This window comes from Papio anubis, chromosome 20, assembly GCF_008728515.1.
Source record: "Papio anubis isolate 15944 chromosome 20, Panubis1.0, whole genome shotgun sequence".
Classification (NCBI taxonomy): domain Eukaryota; kingdom Metazoa; phylum Chordata; class Mammalia; order Primates; family Cercopithecidae; genus Papio; species Papio anubis.
The window spans coordinates 16,302,951-16,327,009 of NC_044995.1; the positions used below are offsets into that span (position 1 = coordinate 16,302,951).

At 52.8% G+C, this 24,059-nt stretch overlaps 1 protein-coding gene across 10 annotated transcripts in view; it reads left to right on the plus strand.

Annotated features, from left to right (window-relative positions):
• Nucleotides 1-24,059, plus strand: part of AKT2 (AKT serine/threonine kinase 2) — a 54,146-nt gene that overhangs the window by 14,979 nt on the left and 15,108 nt on the right. For 4 of the 10 annotated variants that reach the window (XM_031659028.1, XM_009194465.3, XM_031659026.1 and 1 more), the window contains exons 2-4: nucleotides 5,976-6,105; nucleotides 12,238-12,366; nucleotides 14,025-14,136. In XM_031659028.1, coding sequence (XP_031514888.1) covers nucleotides 6,060-6,105; nucleotides 12,238-12,366; nucleotides 14,025-14,136 — 287 coding nt within the window. In that variant the 5' untranslated portion in view covers nucleotides 5,976-6,059. 10 annotated transcript variants of the gene reach the window in all.

The following is a 24,059-nucleotide window of genomic DNA, read 5'->3' on the forward strand; positions in this document are numbered from 1 at the left end:
GGCTAGTTTTTTGTATTTTTTAGTAGAGACGGGGTTTCACCTTGTTAGCCAGGATGGTCTCGATCTCCTGACCTCGTGATCCGCTCGTCTCGGCCTCCCAAAGTGCTGGGATTACAGGCTTGAGCCACCGCGCCCGGCCTGAGATGCAGTTTTGCTCTGTCTCCCAGGCTGGAGTGTGGTGATGCAGTCATAGCTCACTGCAGCCTCAACCTCCCGGGTTCAAGCAGTCCTCCTAGCTCAGCCTCCCAAGTAGCTGGGACTACAGTGTGCGCCACCACACCTGGGTAATTTTTGTATTTTTTGTAGAGATAAGGTCTTGCTATGTTACCCAGGCTGGTCTTGAACTCCTGGTCTCAAGAGATACTCTTGCCTCAGCCTTTAAAAGTTCTGGGATTACACACGTGAGCCACCACGTCCAGCTTCCTGTTGTCTTTGAATTTATCTCCTGAGCAAGTCTTCCTCTGAGCACTGTGGAAAGGCACAGATCTGAGTGCAGGCGACAGAGGCTCCTGAGGAGGTCGCTGCCACCTCCCCAGTGAGCCTCCGCAACACCAGGAAGGGAGCCCCACCCACCAGCTCCAGCTCCAAGAGACGCAGATCTCTGCTTCCCCACCTGCCTCCCTAGCCCATCTGTGCTGTCTGGCATCAAAACCAGGTCAGTGAGAGGGGGCGAGAGAAAAAGGACTTAGTAAGTGGCAAGGAAAGGAATTGAGCTTATTTTGAGCCTGTTTCGGGCACAGGGCTTCACTCTGTACACGTTCATTCCACAGATACTTATTAAGTACCCACTCTGAGCCGGGTACTTTCACCCACAGTGAAACCCCGTCTCTACTAAAAAATACAAAAAACTGGCCGGGCGCGGTGGCTCAAGCCTGTAATCCCAGCACTTTGGGAGGCCGAGACGGGTGGATCACGAGGTCAGAAGATCGAGACCATCCTGGCGAACACGGTGAAATCCCGTCTCTACTAAAAAATACAAAAAACTAGCCGGGCGAGATGGCGGGCGCCTGTAGTCCCAGTTACTTGGGAGGCTGAGGCAGGAGAATGGTGTAAACCCGGGAGGCGGAGCTTGCAGTGAGCTGAGATCCGGCCACTGCACTCCAGCCCGGGCCACAGAGCGAGACTCCGCCTCAAAAAAAAAAAAAAAAAAGTACCCACTCTGTGCCCAGCACCATACAAAGCTCTGGGGATCCAACTGTGACCAAGGCAGCCAAGGGTCCTGCCTTCGCTGTACTGACGTTCCAGTGCGGGTGGTGGGCAGTTAGCGTAAACAAACACATACGGTAACATCGGTGGTGATAGATGCTTGGGGAAAATGAAGGGTAAGGGTAAGGGGAGGTAGGGTGGGCGTGCTTTGCCTAGGGAGGTTAGGAAGGCTTCTCAAGAAAGGGATGTGAGCAGAGGCTGAAGAGAGTGGGGCAGGGCCCGAGTTTCCACCTGAGGGTGCAGTGTGTACAAGGCCCTGAGGTGGACTGTCCTGGTGTGTCCTGGCAGCTGAGGGAGCCAGGCACTGCTGAAGTGAAGTGCCTTCAGAGAAGCAAAAGGGGATAGTGCAGGCTGCGTAGGGTCCTGGGGCTGCTTTTACGCTGCACGGCGGTGGGTTCGAGCGGAGGAGGGGTGGGAGCTGACTCAAGTGGTCACAGGGCTCCAGACTGCAGGAGGGGCGTGGGCAGAGTGCTGTCTGACTTCTTTCATTCTGTAATGTTCTCTCACCCCTTCTCTGCTGTATTTAGCAACAGTTCAGTCCTTTTCGTTGCTGAGTGGTGTTCTACTGTGGATCTACGTGTTTGTTTATCCATTCTCTCGTGGGTGGACTCCCAGTCTGTTAACCAGTTTGGGGTTACTGTGAGTATTGCCACTGTCAGCATTCTAGTACAAGTCTTTTGTACGTACACTAATTTCTTTGAGAGGAATTGCTAGGTCATGGGGTAGGCATATATTGAGCTTTAATTTTGACTGCTTAACAGTTTTCCACAGTGGTTGAACCATTTTGCAACTCCCACCAATAGTGAGTAAGGGTTCTGGTTCCTCTGCATCCTTGCCAGCACCTGGCCTTGTCAGTTTTTAAAATTCGAGCCATCCCAAGTAGGTGGTTGTAATTTGCATTTCCCTGTAACTAATGAGATTACGTGTGTTTCTTGGTTGTGTGGGTGTCCTCTCCTGTGAGGTGCTCTTGCTCTTTTTACCTTGCCTCCCAGGTGGCTTGCCTTTAGTCAGCAGCTGCAGCTCTGGCCCAGGCCCTCAGAAGACTGATGCCCAGGCACCTTAGGAAGTAGTGAGTGGGGTGGGGCCGTGCAGGGACTCCCCTCGGCAGGGCGTGCTGCGGGGGTTCCACAGGCAAGTCTCTGTCCCCCCGCCTGGTGTCCTCCGTCGGCAGCCCCCCAGTGAGCAGGCCATCTTCTTGGCTGCAGTGGCTGGTATTTCATCACCACAGGGCTGCGTCACGAACACCTCAGATGAGGCGCCACCCTCAGTAGGAGGACAGGGAACGATCCAGGCGGGACGCAGGGGATCTTCAACTCCTCCACCTGCTCTCCCTCCAGCTGTGCTGATTCCTTAGTTGCTGAGATGAGATTGTAAAAAGCAACTCTGTTGATCCCAGCAGCGGCCAGGGCCTCCACTGCTTCTCGGCTGGGAGACCCAAGGTAAACAGCTTCCCTTCTCTGAGCTTCTGTCCTCACCTGGGCATGGTCACCGACTGTCTGATGGGGTGTTGGGAACATTCAGGAGTGACTCCATGGGAGCACCGGCACCCTGCCCAAGGCCACCCAGCTGGCTCTCGGACTCTGGAACCCTGACCACTCTTGGTCACACCTGTCTGCCTTTGCTTCTCTCTGGAGTAACGGCAGCCGTGCGTTTGGCTGTTCACTGGGCACCACGCAGTAGGCCGAGTCCTGGGCCCACAGTGGGTGCTTTAGTGCTGCCAGTAGCCCCAGTGCTGCTGCATCATGGGGGCCCTAAGAGTCAATGTCCCTGGGCTGCTGTGGGCCAGCGAGCGGGGAGATGGGACTTGGAGCCCCAGTTCTATTCCCTCCACATCAGCCCTTCCTTTGGACTCTGAGTTCTCCCTCCCAGCGATGTGGGAAGTATTTTGAACTGAGCTTGCATCAGGGAAGGCGTGGTGTAGGTCCGTGTAGGGGATGGGCTTCTCTCAGTCCCAGCCATAGCTCAGAATGCCTTTGGTGTTCTCCCCTGTCCACCTCTCCCTGACTTTCCGCTCACCAGGCCTCCTCCTGCCTCAGGTCCTTGCATTTTGTGTTCCCCTGTTGAAATGCATTTCCTCATGTGTCTACACAGCTCACTCCCTCAGTTAACTCGGGCGTCTGCTCACAAGTCCCCCACACCAAGCTAACATCCTCTTCTTCCCACTCTCCAGCCTCCCCATCACCTGATGATTTGTGTCTCTGTGTATTTTTCTGCCCCTCCCACCAGACTGTGAGCCTCAGGAAGGCAGGGCTGTGTCTCAGTGACATTCTATTGCTGGTACCATCTGGAGCCCAGGATGCACCCCAGAAAAGATTGGTGTCGTGAAGAGAGTCTGGTGGTGTGTCCCTGGCTGTGTCTGTTCCCGGGGTGGGGATCCGTTGTGGGCATTTGGCCTCTTTCTTCCTTTGCTCATTGGATATCAGATGCTTTGCTGGTCCACTGCCTTAGCGTTTATGGGTGTTGGGAGGGTTGCTTCGAGGGTGCACAAAGCGCACACAGTGCAGCCTCTGAGGTGGGGAAGCCTTCCTGGAGGAGGCACTGGTTTAGCTGAGACCTCAAGGAAGAGGGAGAAGAATGCCCAGAAGGAGGCCCTGTCCCTGATGGAGGCCAGAGGGAAGTGCTTGAGTGACAGAAGCGTAACACGGAGAGTGGGGTGGGGCGGAGAGGTTGGAGAGGTCAATGTCATGGTCCTTAGCCTTTCCCGAGGGCTTTCTAGCACGTCTCAGCTCATGCACCTGGAACGCAGGGCAGCAGAGGCCAGGTCCTGAAGGGTCTTGGATCCTCAGCTGAGGAGTTTGGCTGTTTTCCTCGTAATACCAGGGAGCCACAAAGGGTTTTGAGCAGGAGAAAGACAGGTTCAGCGTTGAGGATCCCTCTAGCTGCTGAATGTGGGGTGAGTGGGAAGGGAGCAAGAGTGGAGCGTAGGAGCTCGGGGAAGAGGTGGGGGCAGACCCGACTAGAGCCAGGCTGCCGGCAGGATGGGGAGAGGTGGTCATGTTAGAGGTTGACGCACAGAACAGTGAGAGATATAGAAATATATACATATTTATGTTTTTTGAAACAGGGTCTCATTCTGTCACCCAGGCTGGAGTGCAGTGGTGCCATCAAGGCTCACTGCAGCTTTGACCTCCCAGGCTCAAGTGATCCTCCTGCCTCAGCATCTCGAGTAGCTGACATTTCAGGTGCACACCGCCATGCCTGGCTAATTTTTTAATTTTTAATTTTTTTGTAGAAAAAATTACATAGTGAGACAGGTTCTCACTACGTTGCCCAGGCAGATCTCAAACTCCTGGGCTCAAGGGATTCTCCTGCCTTCCTCCCAAAGTGTTGGGATTATAGGCGTGAGCCACTGTGCCCAGCTGAGATGTGGGGATGTTGAGGATGGAGAGTCTGGCAGTCCTGTGTGTTGGGGTTGTGGGGTGCCGGGCATGTTGCTGGCGAGGGGAGCCCCTTATTGCTGCTCCCAGCCTCACATCATTGCCTTTGCAGCTTGGAGCCCAGAATGGGATTTCTCACCCTCCTGTTTACTTCCCTGTCATTGTCCATCTTGTCTTTCCTCCCGCTTCCTCCCACTTACCTCCCTTCCTTCTGCCTGGGGCCTGGGCAGCCTGCCACTGTCACATGCCAGGCAGTAGTGTGTCCGGCCCACCAGCTCCCCTGGGGCACGAGAGAAAGCTGATGCCCACGGTGTCCCTAGAGCCAGCTGCCACTTCTCTGGGGGCCACCGTAGCTCCCGACCTGCTGTCCGCAAATAACCCCAGGCTGGGAAAGGCAAAGGCGCCTTGGTCTCTGTGGACCCTGGCCAGGCCCCAGGCTCCAGGTAGGGGCCCAGCTGGCGCTGCCTTGCGCCCCCCTCCCCTCTGCCCCGGGAACCTGAGACGAAGCAGTGGCCTCGGCGTCCCTCAGTCTGTCGGTTGCTGGTCCCTGAGGACAGAAGTGGAGGTCTTGGGGTAGGGACCAGGGCCTTGGTCAAGCCCCCGGGACTGGCTTCTAGGCCCCAGACCGTGCATACGCAGTAGGTTGCTTTCTTGTTCAAGATCTTGGGCTGTCTGAGACCTGTCTTTACTCTATCATCTGACCGGGGGAGGGAGGCCGCTGAGGCTTGGGGAGTGGCATGGGATGGCATGGGGGGACGGGAGTGTGCTTAGTTTGTTGAAGGTGGCAGGTTGGTGGCTTCCTGGTTTGGAAAGAAGGGAGGGGGAGGAAAGAGAGAAAAGAGTGCGTGTGTGTGTGTGTGTGTGTGTGTGTGTGTGTGTGTAAGATGGGGGGACAGGCAGATGCTGGTGGTTCTGTGTGCGCGTGTGTGCATGTGTGTGTGTGTGTGTAAGATGGTGAGGGGACAGGCAGATGCTGGTGGCTTTGCACACTCCCTCAGGTGCCCTGGGCTGTCTGATTCATACTGGGTTACCTCAGTGTTGGGCCATAGGAGTGACACGGGGGACAGGGCACGGCTACCTCGATGCTCGCTCAGTCAGGAGTGACTGTGGGTGGAGGGGCCACCTCCCCCCAGCATGAGTGTCCTGAGTTCGGGGTCTGGCCTGCGCTTAGGCCAGGGAGCTCTGCTTCCCCAGATTGGGGTCTCTGGGGACATGGCCACATCTCTCTGCTCAGAATGGATCCCTGAGAGCAGGGCTCCACGCCACCCTTGCTGGCCTTACCCTTTGCCGAGTGGGCAGAGCAGCCAGAGGGCCTCAGAGCTCGGTGTCCTCAGGGAAGGGGCTGGTGTGGAATCCCCTCCTACCCTGACCAGCTCCTCTCTTGTCTTGCAGACTGTGCCCTGTCCACGGCGCCTCCTGCATGTCCTGCTGCCCTGAGCTGTCCCGAGCTAGGTGACAGCGTGCCACGCTGCCACCATGAACGAGGTGTCTGTCATCAAAGAAGGCTGGCTCCACAAGCGCGGTAAGAGGCCGCTTTTGCCCGCCAAATTGCTTCCTTCTCCCACGCTGGCTCCTCGTGGAAGCTGTGCCCCGAGAGGCAGAGGCAGAGGGTCTTACCAGCCTGAGGAGCCAGCATTCCGCAGCCCCAGACCCACAGCTGCTTATGCCCCTGTTTCATGGACTCCTTCAGCGGTCACCTGGGCAGGAGAGTGGGGATCTGCCTGTGCATGAGTGAGCTCATTCATAGCCCCATTTTATAGATGAAGAAACTGAGGGCCAGAGAGGGGAAGTCACATCACTGAAGTAACACAGTGAGGCAGTATTCAGCATTCATTCAGTTAGCAAGTATTCATTGACTGTGTGCTGTGCCAGGTAGCCCTGGGCTCCACAACACAGTGGTCCTCTGATGGAGCTTACGTTCCAGTGGGGGTGGGGCAAACAGTAAATAAGTAGACATGGAATGTTGAGGTGGCGAGTGCTGGGGTGAAAAGTGGGAACTGTGAGTGAGGGCAGTGGGCTGGGGGCGGGGGGGCATGGAGAGGCTGCCCTGAGGAAAGGGCAGTGATCAGAGGCCTGGAGCCTGGAGGAGGTGAGGCACTGGCTGGGCAAGGGTGTCCCAGGGAGAGGGACAGCAAGGACGGAGGCTCCCAGGTGGGGATGTGCCTGGTGTTTTCTGGTAACAGCGTGGCTGGAGCAGTGTGAGCGAGGGCGAGCTGGGGGAGGCAAGCAGGGGAGCAACGCAGGGTCCAGCCATGTCGCGCCTGCAGGCCATGGAAAAGGACCTTGGCTTTGGCACTCCAGACAAGAGCAACCCTGTGATGTCGTGAGCCGATGCATGATCTAATCCATTTGTACTAGTGGGAAGCTGAGGTCCCCTTTTAGTGAAGTTAGGACAGGAAAGAGACCCTTTTTGACCCCAGGGCTGTTTGTCCCCAAGTGGCTGCCAAGCAAGACTGGGAGGCAGATGGGGAGAAGTGCCACGTGCTGAGAGACGACTTTGTCCCGGGCCAGCTTCCATGGGCCTCCCCCTGGGAGGAAGGGCCCCAGGGTGTGGGGGTGGCTGCCCTGTGAGCACTTGCATTCATTCAGCAAACACGAGCTGAGCAGCGCCTGTGGGCCAGGCACCGTTCTAGGTTCCGGGGTCCAGCAGTGAGCCAAACAGGCAAACAGCCCATCCTTGTGTTGGTATCTTGGGTGCTGATGGGGAGGCAGACAGCTCACAGGTAGACAAGCGTGTCACAGGGTGGCGCGAGCCATGGAGGAAAAACAAGCAACGTGAGGATGGGAGGGCCTGAGGCAGACAGGGTGGCCAGAGGGGGCTTCGCTGAGAAGGGGGCATCTGAATAAAGGCCTGAAGGAAGTCGGGGAGTGAGCCTCACAGTTATGCCAGAGGTGACAGCCAGTGAGTCCTGAGTAAGTGATCTTGTTCAGAGAGGAGCAGGAGGCTGACGGCGCTGGCGCCACGGGCATCGGGAAGAGCCGTGCATCCTGCGCTGTACCAGCCTGCAGACAGGGAGCAGCGATGAGGGATGGAGGCCCCTCCCTGGGAGCAGTCTCCGCACCTGACTGAGCAGAGGAGATTGGTCTCCTGCTGCTCTTTCTGGACAGAGATGGCTTTCAAGGTCCCTTGGCCTAGTCCCCCAGCCTGAGCCTGGAGTTTGGGGTTGTCGATGGAGCTTCCTGAGCCTTGGCAGCTATCAAGGTTCTAACCTTGGTTCGCTGCTTCCTCTTGGTGTAACTGTGGGCAAGCCATGTCACCTCACTGAGCCTTGGTTTCACATCCGTAAAGTGGGTTAACGAGCCAGACCTCTGATGTCATCAGCTCTACGAGGGTAGGCATTTTCATGGGGCTTCTTCACAGTGGTATCCCCAGCACATCTAAAAATGGTGGGCATATAGTAGGCACTCAGTAAATGGTTGAATGAATGTTTGGCATGGTGAGTGGGTGGTATGCTAGTACACAGGGTCATGGGCTCCTGTCCCGTGGCCTGCGCGTGCGGAGGCTGTGGCTCACTAGGCTGGACTGTGAGAGCCTTGGGATGGGTGCGGAACTGTCGGAGGGGCAGGGGTTACTGATGGCATTACATGAGTCTTGGCCTCTTTGGGTCTTGAGTGTCCCCATTCATGTTACAAGGGGCCAGATGACCCAGCCACAGGCCTGCTCTGTCATCTGGGATGGCCTGACTCTGACACACCTGTCTCAGGTTTGTACCCTACACACACGCATGTGCACACCTGCACTCTTTGGCCTTTTCAGTGCCCATCTTTCTGAGTAGCAGCTGGCAGAGGTGGGCAAGGTGAGGTGGGCCCTGGGGTGTCCGGCCTTGGGGTGATATATTCTATTCACTTTTTGAAGAAGGAGCTGCACCATTTTATATTCCCACCAGCAGTCCATGAGGGTGTCAGTTTATATCCTTGCCAACACTTGTTTTTTTTCATTACAGCCATCCTTGGGCATGTAAAGTTGTACCTCATTTTGTGTGTGTGTGTGTGTGTGTGTGTGTTTTCTTTTTTCGAGACAGAGTCTTGCTCTGTCTTCCAGGCTGGAGTGCAGTGGCGCGATCTCAGCTCACTGTAACCTCCGCCTCCTGGGTTCAAACAATTTTCAGGCCGCAGCCTCCCAAGCACTGGGACTATAGGTGTGCACCACCATGCCCGGCTAACTTTTGTATTTTCAGTAGAGATGGGATTTGACCGTGTTGACCAGGCTGGTCGTGAACTGTTGGCCTCAAGTGATCTGCCTGCCTCGACCTCCCTAAGTGCTGGGATTACAGGTGTAAGCCACCACGCCTGGCCTTCATTGTGATTTTGATTTATGTTTGCCGGATGACTAATGATGCTGAACATCTTTTCATCTCTCTGTTGACCATTTGTGTATCTTTGGAGGAATGTCTATTTGAGTCCTTTGCTCATTTTAAAATCAGGCTGTTTATCTTTTTGTTGTTGGCATTGTAAGAGTTCTTTATGTATTCTGGTTAATAGACCCTTATTAGATTTCCAGGTATTTCCACCCCTTCTGTAGGATATCTTTTTACTTTCCTGACAGTGTCCTTTCATGCACAAAGGTTTTTAATTTTGATGAGTTCACTTTAAGTTTTTCTTTTGTTGCTTGTGCATTTGGTGTCATCTAAGAATTCATTGCCAAATTTAAAGTAATGAGATTTACTCATATGTATTCTTAGACGTTTTTTTGTAGTTTTAGCTCTTAGATTCAGGTCAATTCGTTTTGAGTTTATTTTTGTGTATGGTTTGTAGTAGGGGTCCAACTCCATTCTTCTGAATGTGGATATCCAGTTGCTTCAGTTTCTTCATCTGCAGAATAGGGATAAGATTGTGAGGATAGGCTACTCTGGGCACATTGCCTATGGGTCACTGTTCCCTGCTCCGCAAGGAACAGTATTTAAATTAACAAAAAATATTGTAAGGATATTTTTTCTTCTAGGTTTCTTTTCTTTCGTTTTGAAAAAATATAGTCTCTTTGTTGAAGAAACTATTCTTTTCCATTGAATGATCTTGGCACCTGTGTTGAAAATCAATTGAGTATAGATATTTGGCTTTATTTTTGGGCTCTGAATTCTCTTCCATTGGTCTGTATGGCTGTCCTTATACTGCACTGTTTTGATTACTGTAGCTTTGTATAGTAAATTTGAAATTGGAGAGTATTTAACTTTATTCTTCTTTTTCAGTATTATTTTGGCTCTTTGAGGCCTTTTGAAATTCCATGTGAATGTGAGGATTGACTTTTCTATTTCTGAAAAAAGAAAAAGCCTGTTGGAATTTTGATAGGGTTGGCATTGAATCTGTATATTTCTTTGGGTAGTATTGCCATCTTAACAATATTGTCTTCTCATCCATGAACATAGGATATCTTTACATTTATGTAGATCTCTAATTTCTTTTTCTTTTTTTTTTTTTTGAGACGAAGTCTTGCTCTGTGCCCCAGACTGGAGTGCAGTGGCGTCATCTCAGCTCACTGCAAGCTCCGCCCCTCCGGGTTCACGCCATTCTCCTGCCTCAGCCTCCCGAGTAGCTGGGACTATAGGCACCCGCCACCTCGCCCGGCTAATTTTCTTGTATTTTTAGTAGAGACGGGGTTTCTTTCTTTCTTTCTTTCTTTATTTTTTTGAGACGGAGTCTCGCTGTGTCGCCCAGGCTGGAGTGCAGTGGCCAGATCTCAGCTCACAGAAAGCTCCGCCTCCTGGGTTCACACTATTCTCCTGCCTCAGCCTCCCGAGTAACTGGGACTACAGGCGCCCGCCACCTCGCCCGGCTAGTTTTTTGTGTTTTTTAGTAGAGACGGGATTTCACCATGTTAGCCAGGATGGTCTCGATCTCCTGACCTCGTGATCCACCCGTCTCGGCCTCCCAAAGTGCTGGGATTACAGGCTTGAGCCACCGCGCCTGGCCCTGAGATGGGGTTTCACCGTGTTAGCCAGGATGGTCTCGATCTCCTGACCTCGTGATCCGCCCGTCTCGGTCTAATTTCTTTAAACAGTGTTTTTTAGTATACAAGCCCTTCACCACCTTGGTTAAGTGTTTTTTTTGGAGGCTTTTGTAAATTATTATTATTATTTTTTAAGAGCTAGGGTCTTGTTCTGTCACCAGGTTGGACTGCAGTGGCACCATCATGGCTTGAGTTTCTTGGGCTCAGGTGATTCTCCCATTTCAGCCTCCTGAGTAGCTGGGACTTCAGGCACACGCCACCACTCCTGGCTAATTAAAAAAAATTTTTTGTGGAGACTGGATCTCACTGTGTTGCCCAGGCTGGTCTCAAACTCCAGACTTAAGCCTGCCTCAGCCTCCTAAAGTACTAGGATTTTACAGGTGGGAGCCACTGTGCTGGCCTTTAATAGCAATGTTGAGGTAAAATTGATGCACTACATTATTCATCTATTTAAAGTATACAGTTCAGTGGCTTTTAGTGTATTCAGAGTTGTGCATCCGTCACCATAGTCAGTTTGCTTTTGTTTTTGTTTTTGTTTTTTTTGAGACGGAGTTTCGCTCTTGTTGCCCAGGCTGGAGTGCAATGGCGCGATCTCGGCTCACTGCAACCTCCGCCTCCCGGGTTCAAGGAGTCTCTGCCTCAGACTCACAAGTAGCTGGGATTACAGGCGTGCACCACCATGCCTAGCTAATTTTGTATTTTTAGTAGAGACGGGGTTTCTCCATGTTTGTCAGGCTGTTCTTGAACTCCCGACCTCAGGTGATCCACCTGCCTCGGCCTCCCAAAGTGCTGGGATTACAGGCGTGAGCCACCACGCCAGGCCCTACTTTTCATCTCTATAGGTTTGCCTATTCTTGACATTTTGTACAAATGGAATCATAATGATATGTGGTCCCTTTGTGACTGGCTTTTTTCACTTAGCATGAGTTATGGTTCTTCCACATGGCAGCACGTCTCAGTACTTCATTTCTTTTTATGACAGAATGGTTTTCCATTGTATGGATCTGCCACATTTTGTTTATCCATTCGTTGTTGTGGACATTAGGGTTGTTGCCACTTGATGGCTTTTATGAATAACGCTGTTGTGGACATTTGTGTGTAAGGTTTTGTGTTTCACCATCTCCTTTTAATCCTTAGCAGCTAAGGAGTGGGTTCGTGTGTGTGTGTGTGTGTGTGTGTGTGTGTGTGTAGGGTGCTTGGATATTCGTGGTGAAGAACAGTTGGAAGGAGTCAAGGGGTGCTGGGAGGGTGTGGCAGCAGTGCCACCCCCCTGGCACAGAGGTATTTTGGCATTTGATCTACCTGCACAGCTTTATTGGTGAGTCCCAGTCTGTGGGATTTGGCCTTACAGGGCCACGGGGCAAGTGTGTTTGGAAGCCTGGGCCTCCCCTGGGACTAGGCCAGGAGCTGGCACAGACAGCTTGCTCCTGCAACTGCCAGGAGGCAACTGGTGCCCCAGGGCACTGCCGTTGGCACCTTCCTGCCAGGCATGACCTGTGGATCACCCGGGCTCAGCCCAGCGCCCCAGCCTGCGTCAGCAGGGGCCACCTGGAGGGCTCCTCCGGGAGAGGCATTCTCATGTGTCCCCCACACCCCCCCGCCCCGTGGTACCCCTTGTGAGTCACCATCACACTGGGCCTCCTGCCACCCACCTGGGACATCGCTCAACCTTGTCCTAACCTCTCTCCCTCCCCTCCTGCCTCATTTCAGGTGAATACATCAAGACCTGGAGGCCACGGTACTTCCTGCTGAAGAGCGACGGCTCCTTCATTGGGTACAAGGAGAGGCCCGAGGCCCCTGATCAGACCCTTCCCCCCTTAAACAACTTCTCTGTAGCAGGTGTGTCTTGGGATGAGTGAGTGGGTCAGTGTTCTGGTGCTCACAGAATGGCTGGCAGGTCTTAGGGGCTCGTGGGACTTGGTCATTGAGCCTTGGGCCTCTCCTGGGCCTACCTGCCCTTGGATCCATTTTCGCCCTTCCCTTGCTCTCCCTCCTTGTTAGCTGGCCAGGTAGGGCTGTCCTGCGGGGAGATGCAGAGTGGGAGGGAAGGAGAAGCCAGGGCACTTGCCCACACCCAGCCCCATGCGTCGCCTCCTTGTGGTGCCAGCTTCTGTCGGCCAGGCCTTGGGGTCCCCAGCTGGTGGCAGGTGCCTCCCATCCTGCGCTTTGGTAACAGCCTCCATCTTCTGTCCCTCGGACGTAGAGGGGTCTCAGCTTCCCACTCAGCCGGTCACAGGGCTGGCCTCGCAACATCTGTCCCTCCGTGATACCCAAAGGGATGCCTTCCAACCAGACCCTGGCAGTGAAGTTTCACAAGCCCCAAGCCCTTGACTGAGCCTTGGAGAATACAGTCCTATCGACACCCCTGCCCCTTTCCTCCTCCTTCCTTCCTTGCTGACCTGATGGGTCACCGTGTCCTGTTGTTCTGCCTGCTAAGAACATTACAGAGGCACCCCCATCTCCACCGCCAGGGCCTTAGCTCAGACCACCGTCCTCTCCTGCCATGCTCTGGAACCCAGCATCCGTCCCATGCTGCTCTGCGTGAAGCCTTTTCATGGTTGCTCTCCACGTGTGCTGGTGACCCTGACACATCTGTTCCCAGCCTCAGTGTCTCGCTAGAACTCACAGCCTGTCCCAGGCTGCTCCTTGGACACGTCTCCCCGAGTGTCTTCTAGGTCCCTCATACCTGCCACATCCCAACCTGACCGTCAGGCCTCTCCCAGCTTTCTATTCCTGTCTCTGTCTCATGGACAGCAGGCCAAGAGGCCTGGGCCTGGTCCTCAGTGCCCTCTCCCCATGGCCTGTCTGCAGGACTCCACTTTGGTTGGCCCCACCCTCCCTAGCTGGCTCCCCACCTCCCTGGCCTTCTGACCTTCAGTCTCACCCTCTACATGGCAACCAGAGGGATCAGTCTCAATCTGTTTGTGTCCCTACCCTATCTAAAGCCTTCTGTGGCTCCCTGCTGCCCAGAGGACAAAGTCCAGATTCTTTCCCATGGCCTCCAAGGCCCTGCCTGGCTGGCCCCAGCCCACCTCTCCAGGCCTGTCTCTCACTTACCCCTCCTTACCCTTGGAGCAGAATTGGCCACCCGCTGAGGATGTTGAACCTCCTCTCACCTCTGGGCGTCTGTTCTCCATGTACCCTCTAAGTTCCCTTTTCCTTCAGGGCTTAGTTCAGAGAAGCTGCTTCTTCTGGGAAGTCCCCCCATCCCCCAGGCTGGGTTGGATGCTGCCTCTTAGCTTCTGCACACCTCTGGGCTTGTCCCCATCGCGGCCCTGTCTATGGAGCCATCACTCTCTGGTGGGCTCCTCTCTTTCCACACACGCACTAGACCCTGAGCCCCGTGAGAGCAGGGCCAGGGCTGTCTCAGTCCCTAGAGTGTCCCCAGCACCATCTGGCATGGGGCTGGGCCTGTGGGAGGTGGCTCGGGCACTTTGGGCTGCAGGCTGGCAGGGCTGTCCCCTCAGCCCCCTGCTGTCTACTCCCTCTGCCTGCAGAATGCCAGCTGATGAAGACCGAGAGGCCGCGGCCCAACACCTTCGTCATACGCTGCCTGCAGTGGACCACAGTCATCGAGAGGACCTTCCACGTGGATTCTCCAGACGAGAGGTGAGTCTGGGCCTCTGTGTGGCTACCCTTGAGAGGGACCAAGCCTGGTGTGAGGAGGAAAGGTACAGATGGAGATTTTCCCTGGGACCCTACATAGGGGTTTCCAGTCTGCAATTCTGGTGGTGGGGGGGGTCTCCCCAGCTGGGGCTGTGAAGAGGTGGGGTTCTTAGTCTGAAGACCCTACTCTGCCCTCAGACTTGCGGGTGCATTGGAATCACAGGCAGAGCTCATGAAAAGTCCAGACCGCTGGGCCTCGCTTCAAGACCTGTGACTACTTGGAGATCTGCCCAGGGTCAGGGAACTACATTCTTTTTTTTTTTGAGATGGAGTTTCACTTTTGTTGCCCAGGCTGGAATGCAGTGGCATGATCTCGGCTCACTGCAACTTCCACCTCCCAGGTTCAAGCGATTCTCCTGCCTCAGCCTCCCGAGTAGCTGGGATTACAGGCGTGCACCACTATGCCCAGCTTAGTTTTTGTATTTTTAGTAGAAAAAGGGCTTCTCCACGTTAGCCAGGCTGGTCTCAAACTCCTGACCTCAGGTGATCCGCTTGCCTTGGCCTCCCAAAGTGCTGGGATTATGGGTGCGAGCCACCATACCCGACCTTCTTTTTTTATTTTTATTTTTCGAGACGGAGTCTTGCTCTGTTGCCTAGGCTGGAGTGCAGTGGCACCATCTCAGCTCACTGCAGCCTCCGCCTCCCAGGTTCAAGTGATTCTCCTGCCTCAGCCTCCCGAGTATCTGGGATTACAGGCACATACCACCACACCTGGCTAATTTTTGTATTTTTAGTAGAGACGGGATTTTGCCATGTTAGCCAGACTGGTCTCAAACTTCTGGCCTCAAGTTATCTGCCTGCCTCGGCCTCCAAAGTGCTGAGATTACAGGCGTGAGCTATCCTGCCTGGCAGGAACTAGGTTCTTAATGAGCATCTCTATTGATTTTGAGGCAGGTGGTCCAGAGAGTCATTTTAAAAAGATCAATTTAGTAATCAGAAGAGATGATAAAGACTCATCTATTTCAAAACTGAAACAGTGTAAGGTGGAGCTTCCCCCACCCTGCCCTTTCCGTCCACCTCCCCGCCCCCCAGTTAATCACTATTCTTAGGTGCCCTCGAAGAGCAGAGGGAGACCTTTGTGCCCTGCTGCCCTTTTTTTTTTTTTTTTTTTTTTTTTAAATACAAAAGGTCGCATTGTACATGCTTCTGGACTTGCTTTTCCCTTAGTGTACCTTGGAGAATTTGCCTTGATACATGGAGAGATGCGGCTGCTTTGTTTCATGTTTTGCTTTCCCTTTTTTTTGGACAATTGGATATGCGTGTCCCAAGTGTGTTTATTTAGCTGTTCTTTATTGTGATGATGGGGGTTGCTTCCGGCTTTTGGCACATTATAAGCAATGCTGCAGTGAAATAGCCATGTCTGTCTTGTTCGATGTGTGCACAGGTAGACCTGTGTGACGAGTGCTTAGATGCAGGGTTGCCGAGTCACTGGGAAAATGAGTTTGTAGTTTTGCGATGTTTCCATTAGGCGATGTCTGAGAGTGCCCCTGTGGCCTTGTGTTTTCACACATTTGGATTTGTACCAGTCTGAACAGTGGAAAAATTCAGCACCTTGGGGTGTTTAACTTTCCTTTCTTTCTCTGTGGATGAGTTTGACCCTCAAGGGCCATGTGAGTTTCCTATTCTGAACCTTCTATATTGTCTATTTTTCTGTTGGATAGTTGGTCTTTTTCTTATTTATGTATTAGCTCTTTATATATTAAGGAGCTTAGTCCTTTGTAATCAGTGGGAAATGTTTCTTTTTCCCACTTTGTCCTTTTGGACCTCACTTTGAGAAACAGTCTTCTAGCTTATCTATGGGGTAAGGTTTCAGCAGACCTTCTGGAGAGCCCTAAAATAGTGCCGTCCAAGAACACTTCCGGCCATTGTGGAAATGCCCTGTGTCTGCACTGTCCAGTAGGCACCTTTGCCGATTGCCTGTGCCAATTGCCTGTGCTGACTGCTTGTGCCAATTGGGCATTTGAAATACAGCCACCAAGGAATGGATTTCTTTAGTTTATTTTAATTGATTTAAATAGCCACATATGGCTAGTGGCTACCTTCTTGGACAGTACAGCTCAGGAGCCTACAGTATCATGAGACTTGTTACTATAATCTATACTATAATTATCGTTGCATATCCTCCCAAAGTAAAAAATATACTTGCCCCACTGAGGGGAACAAAATTACCGTTTCAAGCCAGCTGAGGTGCTACTCAGTTGAAAACTATGGACCAAAACATGAATGGCCAATAAAAACAGATCAAAACCAGTAGGTGTATAGGTCCTGGGTGTTGGGGTCTGGGTTTTGAAGACTGGATAGGAGTTGGCCACGGAGATAGCAAGGAAGAAAGTTCAGAAGGGACAGCATATGCAAAGGCCTGGAGGTGAAATAGCTCATACATCCCAGCCACCACAGGGGGTTCTGTGTCACTAGAGAACCAAGGGGCCAAGAATGTTGGAAGAGGGGAAGTGGAGGCGCTCGAAGCTGGAGAGCTCAGCCAAGGCCTTGGACTCCAGTTGGAGATCCCCACAGGGCTTGGCAGGTGCTTAATAAATTGGGATTTGTCCCAGGGTTGTTACACGATGCAGGGGGATGATAAACAGGAGCGGCTGATGCAGCAGTACCTGGCATAGTTTGCCAGCCTGGAATGGGAGCAGGGAGCCAGCAAAGTGTTTTAGTAGGCAGGAGAGATGGTCTTGTTTCCATTTTCACAAGACAGCATGCCCTTTCCTTTACCCAGATTCTGTAGGCTGGAGAGCCCCACCTGCCTTTTCTTCTTGGTACCTGCTGCTGTTGGCAAAGAGAAAACTGCTGGAACTACTAAGAGACCAGGTCCCAGATTTCTGACCTTAACTATGGATGGGTGGAGGGGGTGAGCCAGAAACCCAGCAAGAGGGAGGCCCCCTCCACTCTGCTCCTGGCTGACTGATGCTGTCCTCACAGCTCTGGCCCACATAGGCTGATGTCAGCTGGCCTCTCTTAAGCCTGGGGAGGGAGGCAGGGGTCGCAGGGTAGGTGGGTGCCGGTTGGTGACTGCTCGTTGGCGAGGTGCTGCAGCACCTCCTCACTGGGCTCCTGGTTGCCTCTCCAGCTTGAGAGACCCTCCTCCCTGTCCCCCATTTCACTGCAGACGTGTTTCACTTGGAGAAAAGTTGAAAGAATAGTATAATGAATGGACGTCCAGGTGCCCCACTCCTAGACTCTGCAGGCCTGCATTCACCGTGTCTGCCTCATCTGGGTGTGTTTTATGCTGAACTTGAACTTGTATTCTTACTTAGTGACACTTCTTAGTGTTTCAGTAGGCATCTCCTAAGAATAAGGACTTTCTCCTACAGAATCATGATGCTGTCACGCCTGAGATGATAATAATTTTTGTTTACTAGTAACTTCTCCTTATCCATGCCATACTTGAATTTCTTTAGTTACCTTTTGAAGGATATGCAACCTTTAGAACATTGTTTTTCAAACCAGGATTCATTCAAGGTACATGTCTCTTTGACTTGTTTTATTTAATCTAGTCCAGCCCTTTGTCTTTTTTTTTTCCTCCCCAAAACATTGATTTTTTATTTATTTATTATTTTTTTAACAAGCCAGGCTAGTTGTCTTGTAGAATGTCACACCTTCTGGGTGTGTCATATTATTGCCTTTTGGTGTTGTTTACTTTTGTTCCCCATGTCTGTATTTCTTGTAAACTAGAATTAGGCCTAAAACAGGGTTGACAAACTAGGGCCCTGCCTTCCATTTTTGTAAATAAAGTTTTATTGGAACATGACCATGTCCATTTGTTCATGAATAGTCTGACTGCTTTTGGCTTACTATGGCTGAGTTAAGTAGTTGTGACAAAGACTGGCTTGCAAAGCCTAAAAAATTTAAATAATTGGCCCTTTTAAATTTTTAATTAAAATTTTTTTTTTTTTTTTTTTGAGACGAAGTCTTGCTCTGTCGCCTGGGCTGGAGTGCAGTGGCCAGATCTCAGCTCACTGCCAGCTCCGCCTCCCAGGTTTACGCCATTCTCCTGCCTCAGCCTCCTGAGTAGCTGGGACTACAGGCGCCCACCACCTCGCCTGGCTAGCTTTTTGTATTTTTTAGTAGAGACGGGGTTTCACCGGGTTAGCCAGGATGGTCTCGATCTCCTGACCTCGTGATCCGCCCGTCTCGGCCTCCCAAAGTGCTGGGATTACAGGCTTGAGCCACCGCGCCCGGCAATTAAAATTTTTTAAGTTTAAAACTTTTCTTTAAATTGAGACAAGTTCTTGCTCTGTTGCCCAGGCTGGAGTGCATTGGTGCAATCATAGCTCACTGCAGCCTCAAACTCCTGGGCTTAACCCATCCTTATGCCTCAGGATCCTGAGTAGCTGGGACTACAGGTGCGCACCACCATGCCTGGCTAATTTTTAAATTTTTTTGTGGAAACAGCGTCTTACTGTGTTGTCCAGGCTGGTCTCAAACTCCTGGTCTCAAGCAATCCTCCCTCCTCGACCTCCCAAAGTGCTGGGATTATAGGCACAAACCACCACACCCCGCTTTCTGGTCCTTGATGGAAAAAGTTTGCAGACCCCTGGTCTTGGCAGGCAAGAATACTTAATAGTGCATCAGATGAGTATGATCCTTCTGTTGTTGTTGTTGTGACAGGGTCTGTGTTGCCCAGGCTGCGGTGCAGTGGCAGAATCACGACTCACCACAGCCTCAATCTCCTGGATTTAGGTGATCCTCCCACCCCAGCCTCGCTAGTAGCTAGAACTACAGGCGCCTGCCACCACACCAGGCTAATGTTTGTGTTTTTTGTAGAGATGGGGTTTCACCATGTTGCCCAGGCTGGTCTTGAACTCTGGGCTCAAGTGATCCGCCCATCTTAACCTCCCAGAGTGCTAAGATTACAGCCATGAGCCACTGTGCCTGGCTATGTGTGATCTTTTTGATATAAATCTTTTTTTTTTTTTTTCTTCTTAAGACAAGAGTTTCACTCTTGTTGCCCAGGCTGGAGTACAATGGCGTGATCTTGGCTCACTGCAACATCTTCCTCCTGGGTTCAAGTGATTCTCATGCCTCAGCCTCCCTAGTAGCTGGGATGACAGGCACACGCCACCATGACCAGCTCATTTTTTATTTTTAGTAGAGACGGGTTTCTCCATGTTGGTCAGGCTGGTTTCGAACTGCTGACCTCAGGTGATCCGCCTGCCTCGGCCTCCCAAAATGCTGGCATTACAAGTGTGAGCCACCGTGCCTGGCCTTGATGTAAATCTTATGTATTTTCTCTGCTTAGAACTCTGAATGGCTTTTACTACCACTTAGAGTAAACTCCGAGGTCTGTGCTGTGTCCTACAGAGTCCTGTATGATCCAGCGACCTCTCCAGAAACGTTTCCTACCACAGGCACTCTCACTTAGCCGCATGTCTCCTTGCTGTTCCTTAAACATGCCCAGCACATCTCTTGCCCGAGGGCCTCAGCACTTGCTGTGGCGTTTGTCTAAGGCCTTCTTTCCTGAGATGCCATCACAGCTCTCCCCGAGTCCATGAGGTCTCTGCCCCAGTGCCGCCGCCCCGGTGCGTCCTGCCCTGCCTCCCTTCGCTCTCTTGCCCTTCCCCAGCTGTGCTTTTCTTCACAGCACCTGTCCACCAAGTGGGGCATTTATATTTATTTATGTATCTGGCACACAAATGGGTGTTCAGTAAATGTTTGTTGGATGAAGAAAAAATAATTAAAACAAATTCTCTGAGCTAGATCCTGTTCCGAGGACTTTACATATATTAATTTATTTTATTCTCACAAGGAAGGCTATCCGCACACAGAGAGGGCCCCAGATGCCCTCCAGCTGTAAATGCCCCTCCAGGTCAGGGAGGTGATGGTTAGGGGAGAGTCCCCACAGTCAGCCGTCACTCCCGGAGTGATGAGGACTTGCTTGTGCATGAAGGACAGCCCTGCCACCTCCGCTTCACCGAGCTTCTCTCTGCGGTGCCCCGCAGGATGGCCCAGGGCTGGGGTTCAGGCCCTGGATTCAGGCCAGCTACCACGTCCCTCCCTCAGTGGGGCTCAGTTCCCTGGCTGTTAGGAGGCTCAGGAGAGGAGGTAAACATGAAGGCACTGGCGCAGGGCCTGCCCGTGGCAGCCTTTGGCACACGCAGCGCCAGTGCCTTTCTTACTTCTCTCTCCTCTGCCACCAGCATCTCTTTTGTGGAGGATGCTGGGGTCTCCTCTCACTACCCCCAGTCTGTAGCCCGCACAGCAGCTACTGACTTCAAACAGAAATCGGAGCCTGTTCCCCCGTGACTAAAACCCTTCAGCGACTTCCTGTGGTGCTGAGGATAAGACCGAGATCTCTAACATGGTGGCATGTAGAGCCCGGAGTGGTCTGGGCTTGCCCTCCTCCCTGTCTTCATCTCCTTCACTCCCCTCTGTTGGCTCCAGCCATTCTGGCACCTGTGCGCCTTCCACAGACACCCCAGCTTGCTCCTGCCCTGAGGTCTTAGCCACACAGTTCCCTCTGCCTGGGTTCCTTTCCCTCCCAATCCCCTGCCTCCTTCCCTCCATTTCATTTATTTCACAGCTGTGTGCCAAGGGCCTGTTCTAGGCACTGGGGATGGCCATTGTTCAGGTCCTGGTTTAAAGATCACCTCCTCAGGCCTCCTCTGACTGCCCTCTGAGAAGGAGTCTCCCTGTTTGGCCCCCACCTTGGAGCTTCAACACACTTGTCTTCCCCTTCAGGTCAGGAGCCCCAATGGGCTTGTCCCCTGCTGCATCCTCAGTGCCCTGAACAAGCCTGGTGCACAGAAACACTTCACATTTGCAGGCCGGCTGGGCGAACTCTCATGACAGCCTTCTGAGACCTCACTGTGCCGGGCACTGCTCTCAGCACTTTTATGTCCAGGGTCTCATTTCACCCTGATAGGACCCTCTAGTGCCTCACCCACCGAGGCACAGGAAGGGCACACAGCCTGCCCTGTGTTGGCCTGCAGGAAGGGGCAGAGCTGGGATCCACGCCCAGGCCATCCCCCAGAGCCTGCCCTTTCACCCACTGTGAGGTCCCCAGCTGGTGTGGAAGGCAGGCAGCGCATTGGGCGGCAAGGTCCCCACAGCTCCTGGCCCAGAGCCTGGGCTCGCCCTGTACGGTGCCCTTCCCAGTGTTGGTAGGGCGAATGTGGCTCCCCCCATGTCCCTCCCCTGGCCCCGCGCCCCAATGAGGATGGGAAGGTTCCGAAAAATACCGATGGGAGAAGTGCTCTTGGAGGTGGAAGTGCCTGGGTTGTGTCCCTGGCTTCTGTAGGTGGGCAGATGAGCCTCTCTGTGCTTCGGTCTTGTCGTTTAGCATGAAGTGAATGGCAGTACCTACTACACAGGGTTGCGGGAGGGTGACAGGAGTCCTCCCGCAGAGCACACAGTGGCACCAGCCTCTGCAAGTGGAAGGTGTTCGTGGGACTGCTGTTGAGGGGCGGGGCTGGGGGCCCCTCTCTGAAAGGCGGGTGCAGATCATGGCTTCCGAGGAGAGTTCTTCTTCGCTTTGCCCCTGGGCTCCCTGGCTGGGTCCCACGAACCTTGCCTAGCGAGGGCCCCTGCTTTACCCTCCTGGGTCTCACGTAGCTTTCAGCAGCTTCGCTGAGGCTCAGGGACAGGCGGGTGGTGCTAAGGAGGAGTAGGCTGTGCACAGGCGAGTCCCAGCTCTGCCACGTCCCTGCTGTGTGACCTTCACAGGTGACTCCACCTCCGTGTGCCTCGGTCCCCACAGCAGAAATGCTGGCTCTTGAGAATTGCAGTGCTCTTGAGAGTCAAGCAAGGTGGTGTCTGGAGCTGGCCATTCAGTATTGTTATTTTTACAGTCGTGGTTTCCCCAGGGCTCTCCTCTGGGGGCTAGAAGATACTTGAGGCCCAGCTTCAGGGGGAGCTCCCCTTTGCCCCAGACCCCATGTTGCAAACCCTTGAGAAGGATCCTGGACAGAGGCCCTTGCTTTTCGTCTGGAATTCCGAATGCTGCAACCTTGCAACTTTGATCCAGTTAGAATTGGATCGGAGGCTTGTCAGGCAGCAGGCGAGCTCCAGTTACTCCCAGATAACCTCCTGCATCGCTGTGGTTTCTGGAGCTCTCTGTAGGGTGGGCAGTGGGAGCCAGGGTAGGTGGGGTAGGCCCGCCCCTGCAGGTGTCTTCGGCACCCTCCCCAAGTTGAGTGCCTTCCGCCCAGCCCTGTGTGCGGTGCTGTGTGCCCGCAGTCCACCAACCTCTTAGCCCCAGGCCCTGGTTGGGACTAAGAGAGCTGGGAGGGCTGAGCTCGTCCAGGTGGCAGAGCCACTCTTGGAGCCCCAGCTGGGGTGGCTCCAGGGCCCGTGCTCCTGATTCCCATCTGGAGTAGCCTCCCAGAGCTGCTTCTGGGCTGGTGGTGTGGCTGTGCCGTCTTTCATGTATTCGGGTTCTCTCCACAGAGGAGACCATCTGTGTTCTCTCCACCCCTCTCTTTGAAAACAAAGATGATACCACGCTGTACATCTTAGTCTGCAATCTGCCATCTTCATGTGACAGTCTCTCAAGATTTTTATATATGAAAGACATATTTTCCTTTTTAATATATTCAGTGTATCTCTTAGGAGATCTGTGATTTTTTTTTTTCTCAATCCACCATCATTTACTCAGAGTCAGCATTAAAAAAATTTAAAATTTGTGAGAGGACAACTATGTCTGATAAAGCATATCATGGAAGGCTGGGCACGGTGGCTCACACCTGTAATCCCAGCACTTTGGGAGGCTGAGGCGGGCAGATCATGAGGTCAAGAGATCGAAACCATCCTGGCCAACATGGTGAAACCCTGTCTCTACTAAAAATACAAAAATTAGCTGGGCATGGTGACGGGTGCCTATAGTTCTGGCTACTCTGGAGGCTGAGGCAGGAGAATTGCTTGAACCAGGGAGCCACTGCACTCCAGCCTGGCAACAAAGCGAGACTCTGTCTCCAAAAAGAAAAAAGAAAAAAAAAACCTGTCGTGGGGTCGGCTCCTGCCCCGTGCCCCCCCCCTTTTTTTTTTCTTTTGAAAAACAGGAATATTAGTGTAGCGTTTGGGAATTAGGCTATAATTTGTTCCAAAGAGGGCATGGGTTAAAGCAAGTTGAGAAATACTGGCTTGAGACGTTGGGCCAGGGAGTGCAGAAGCCAACACCTCTCTGCCTAGGTGTGCACCAAGGCTCAGTGTATGCTCTGCCCGGGTCTGCGCTGGGCCTTGCTGTGCCCTGGCTCTGGGACCACCTGGACTTTGGCTGCCTCACTCTTTCATTACCCAAGTATCTACCGAGTATCCACCATGAGTTCTGGGTGCAGAACCATGTTCAAAGCAGGTGGAAATCTCCGCCTCCATGGGGTGGACAGAGATGGGTTGTGGGGACTCCAGTCTCTGAGTGGGTGGGGAGGGCAGCGTGTCTTTTGTGATTCCAGCTACCACGGCTGGAACAACTGCTATTTTTCTGGAATCCGGTTTTTTAATCTGTGCCTCAGTTCCTCCTTTGTAATGGGTGGGAGTGGGAGTGGTTGATGATAGCGAGTGCTTCCCATGTGTTATTAGAGGCTGTTCCTTTTCCTCGACTCCCAGTTCCCTTCCCTGGAGGCAGGCAGGGCTCCAGGATCGTGACCGCTCTGCTGGAGATGTTTGTGCCTGTGTGAGTTTGTGTCCGCAGAAGTTCATTATTTTGTAACTCAGGAGCACAGAACTGTACACTGTTCTTCACCTTCCTTCATTTTGAAATGTTTCATAGAGGCGGGATCTTCCTGTGTTGTCCAGGCTGGTCTGGAATTCCTGGGCTCAAACCATCCTCCAGCCTCTGCCTCCCAAATTGCAGGGATTACAGGAGTGAGCTGCCTCACCCGGCCCTGCACCTTCCTTTTTTCCTTAAGATGTCTCAGGTCATCCCA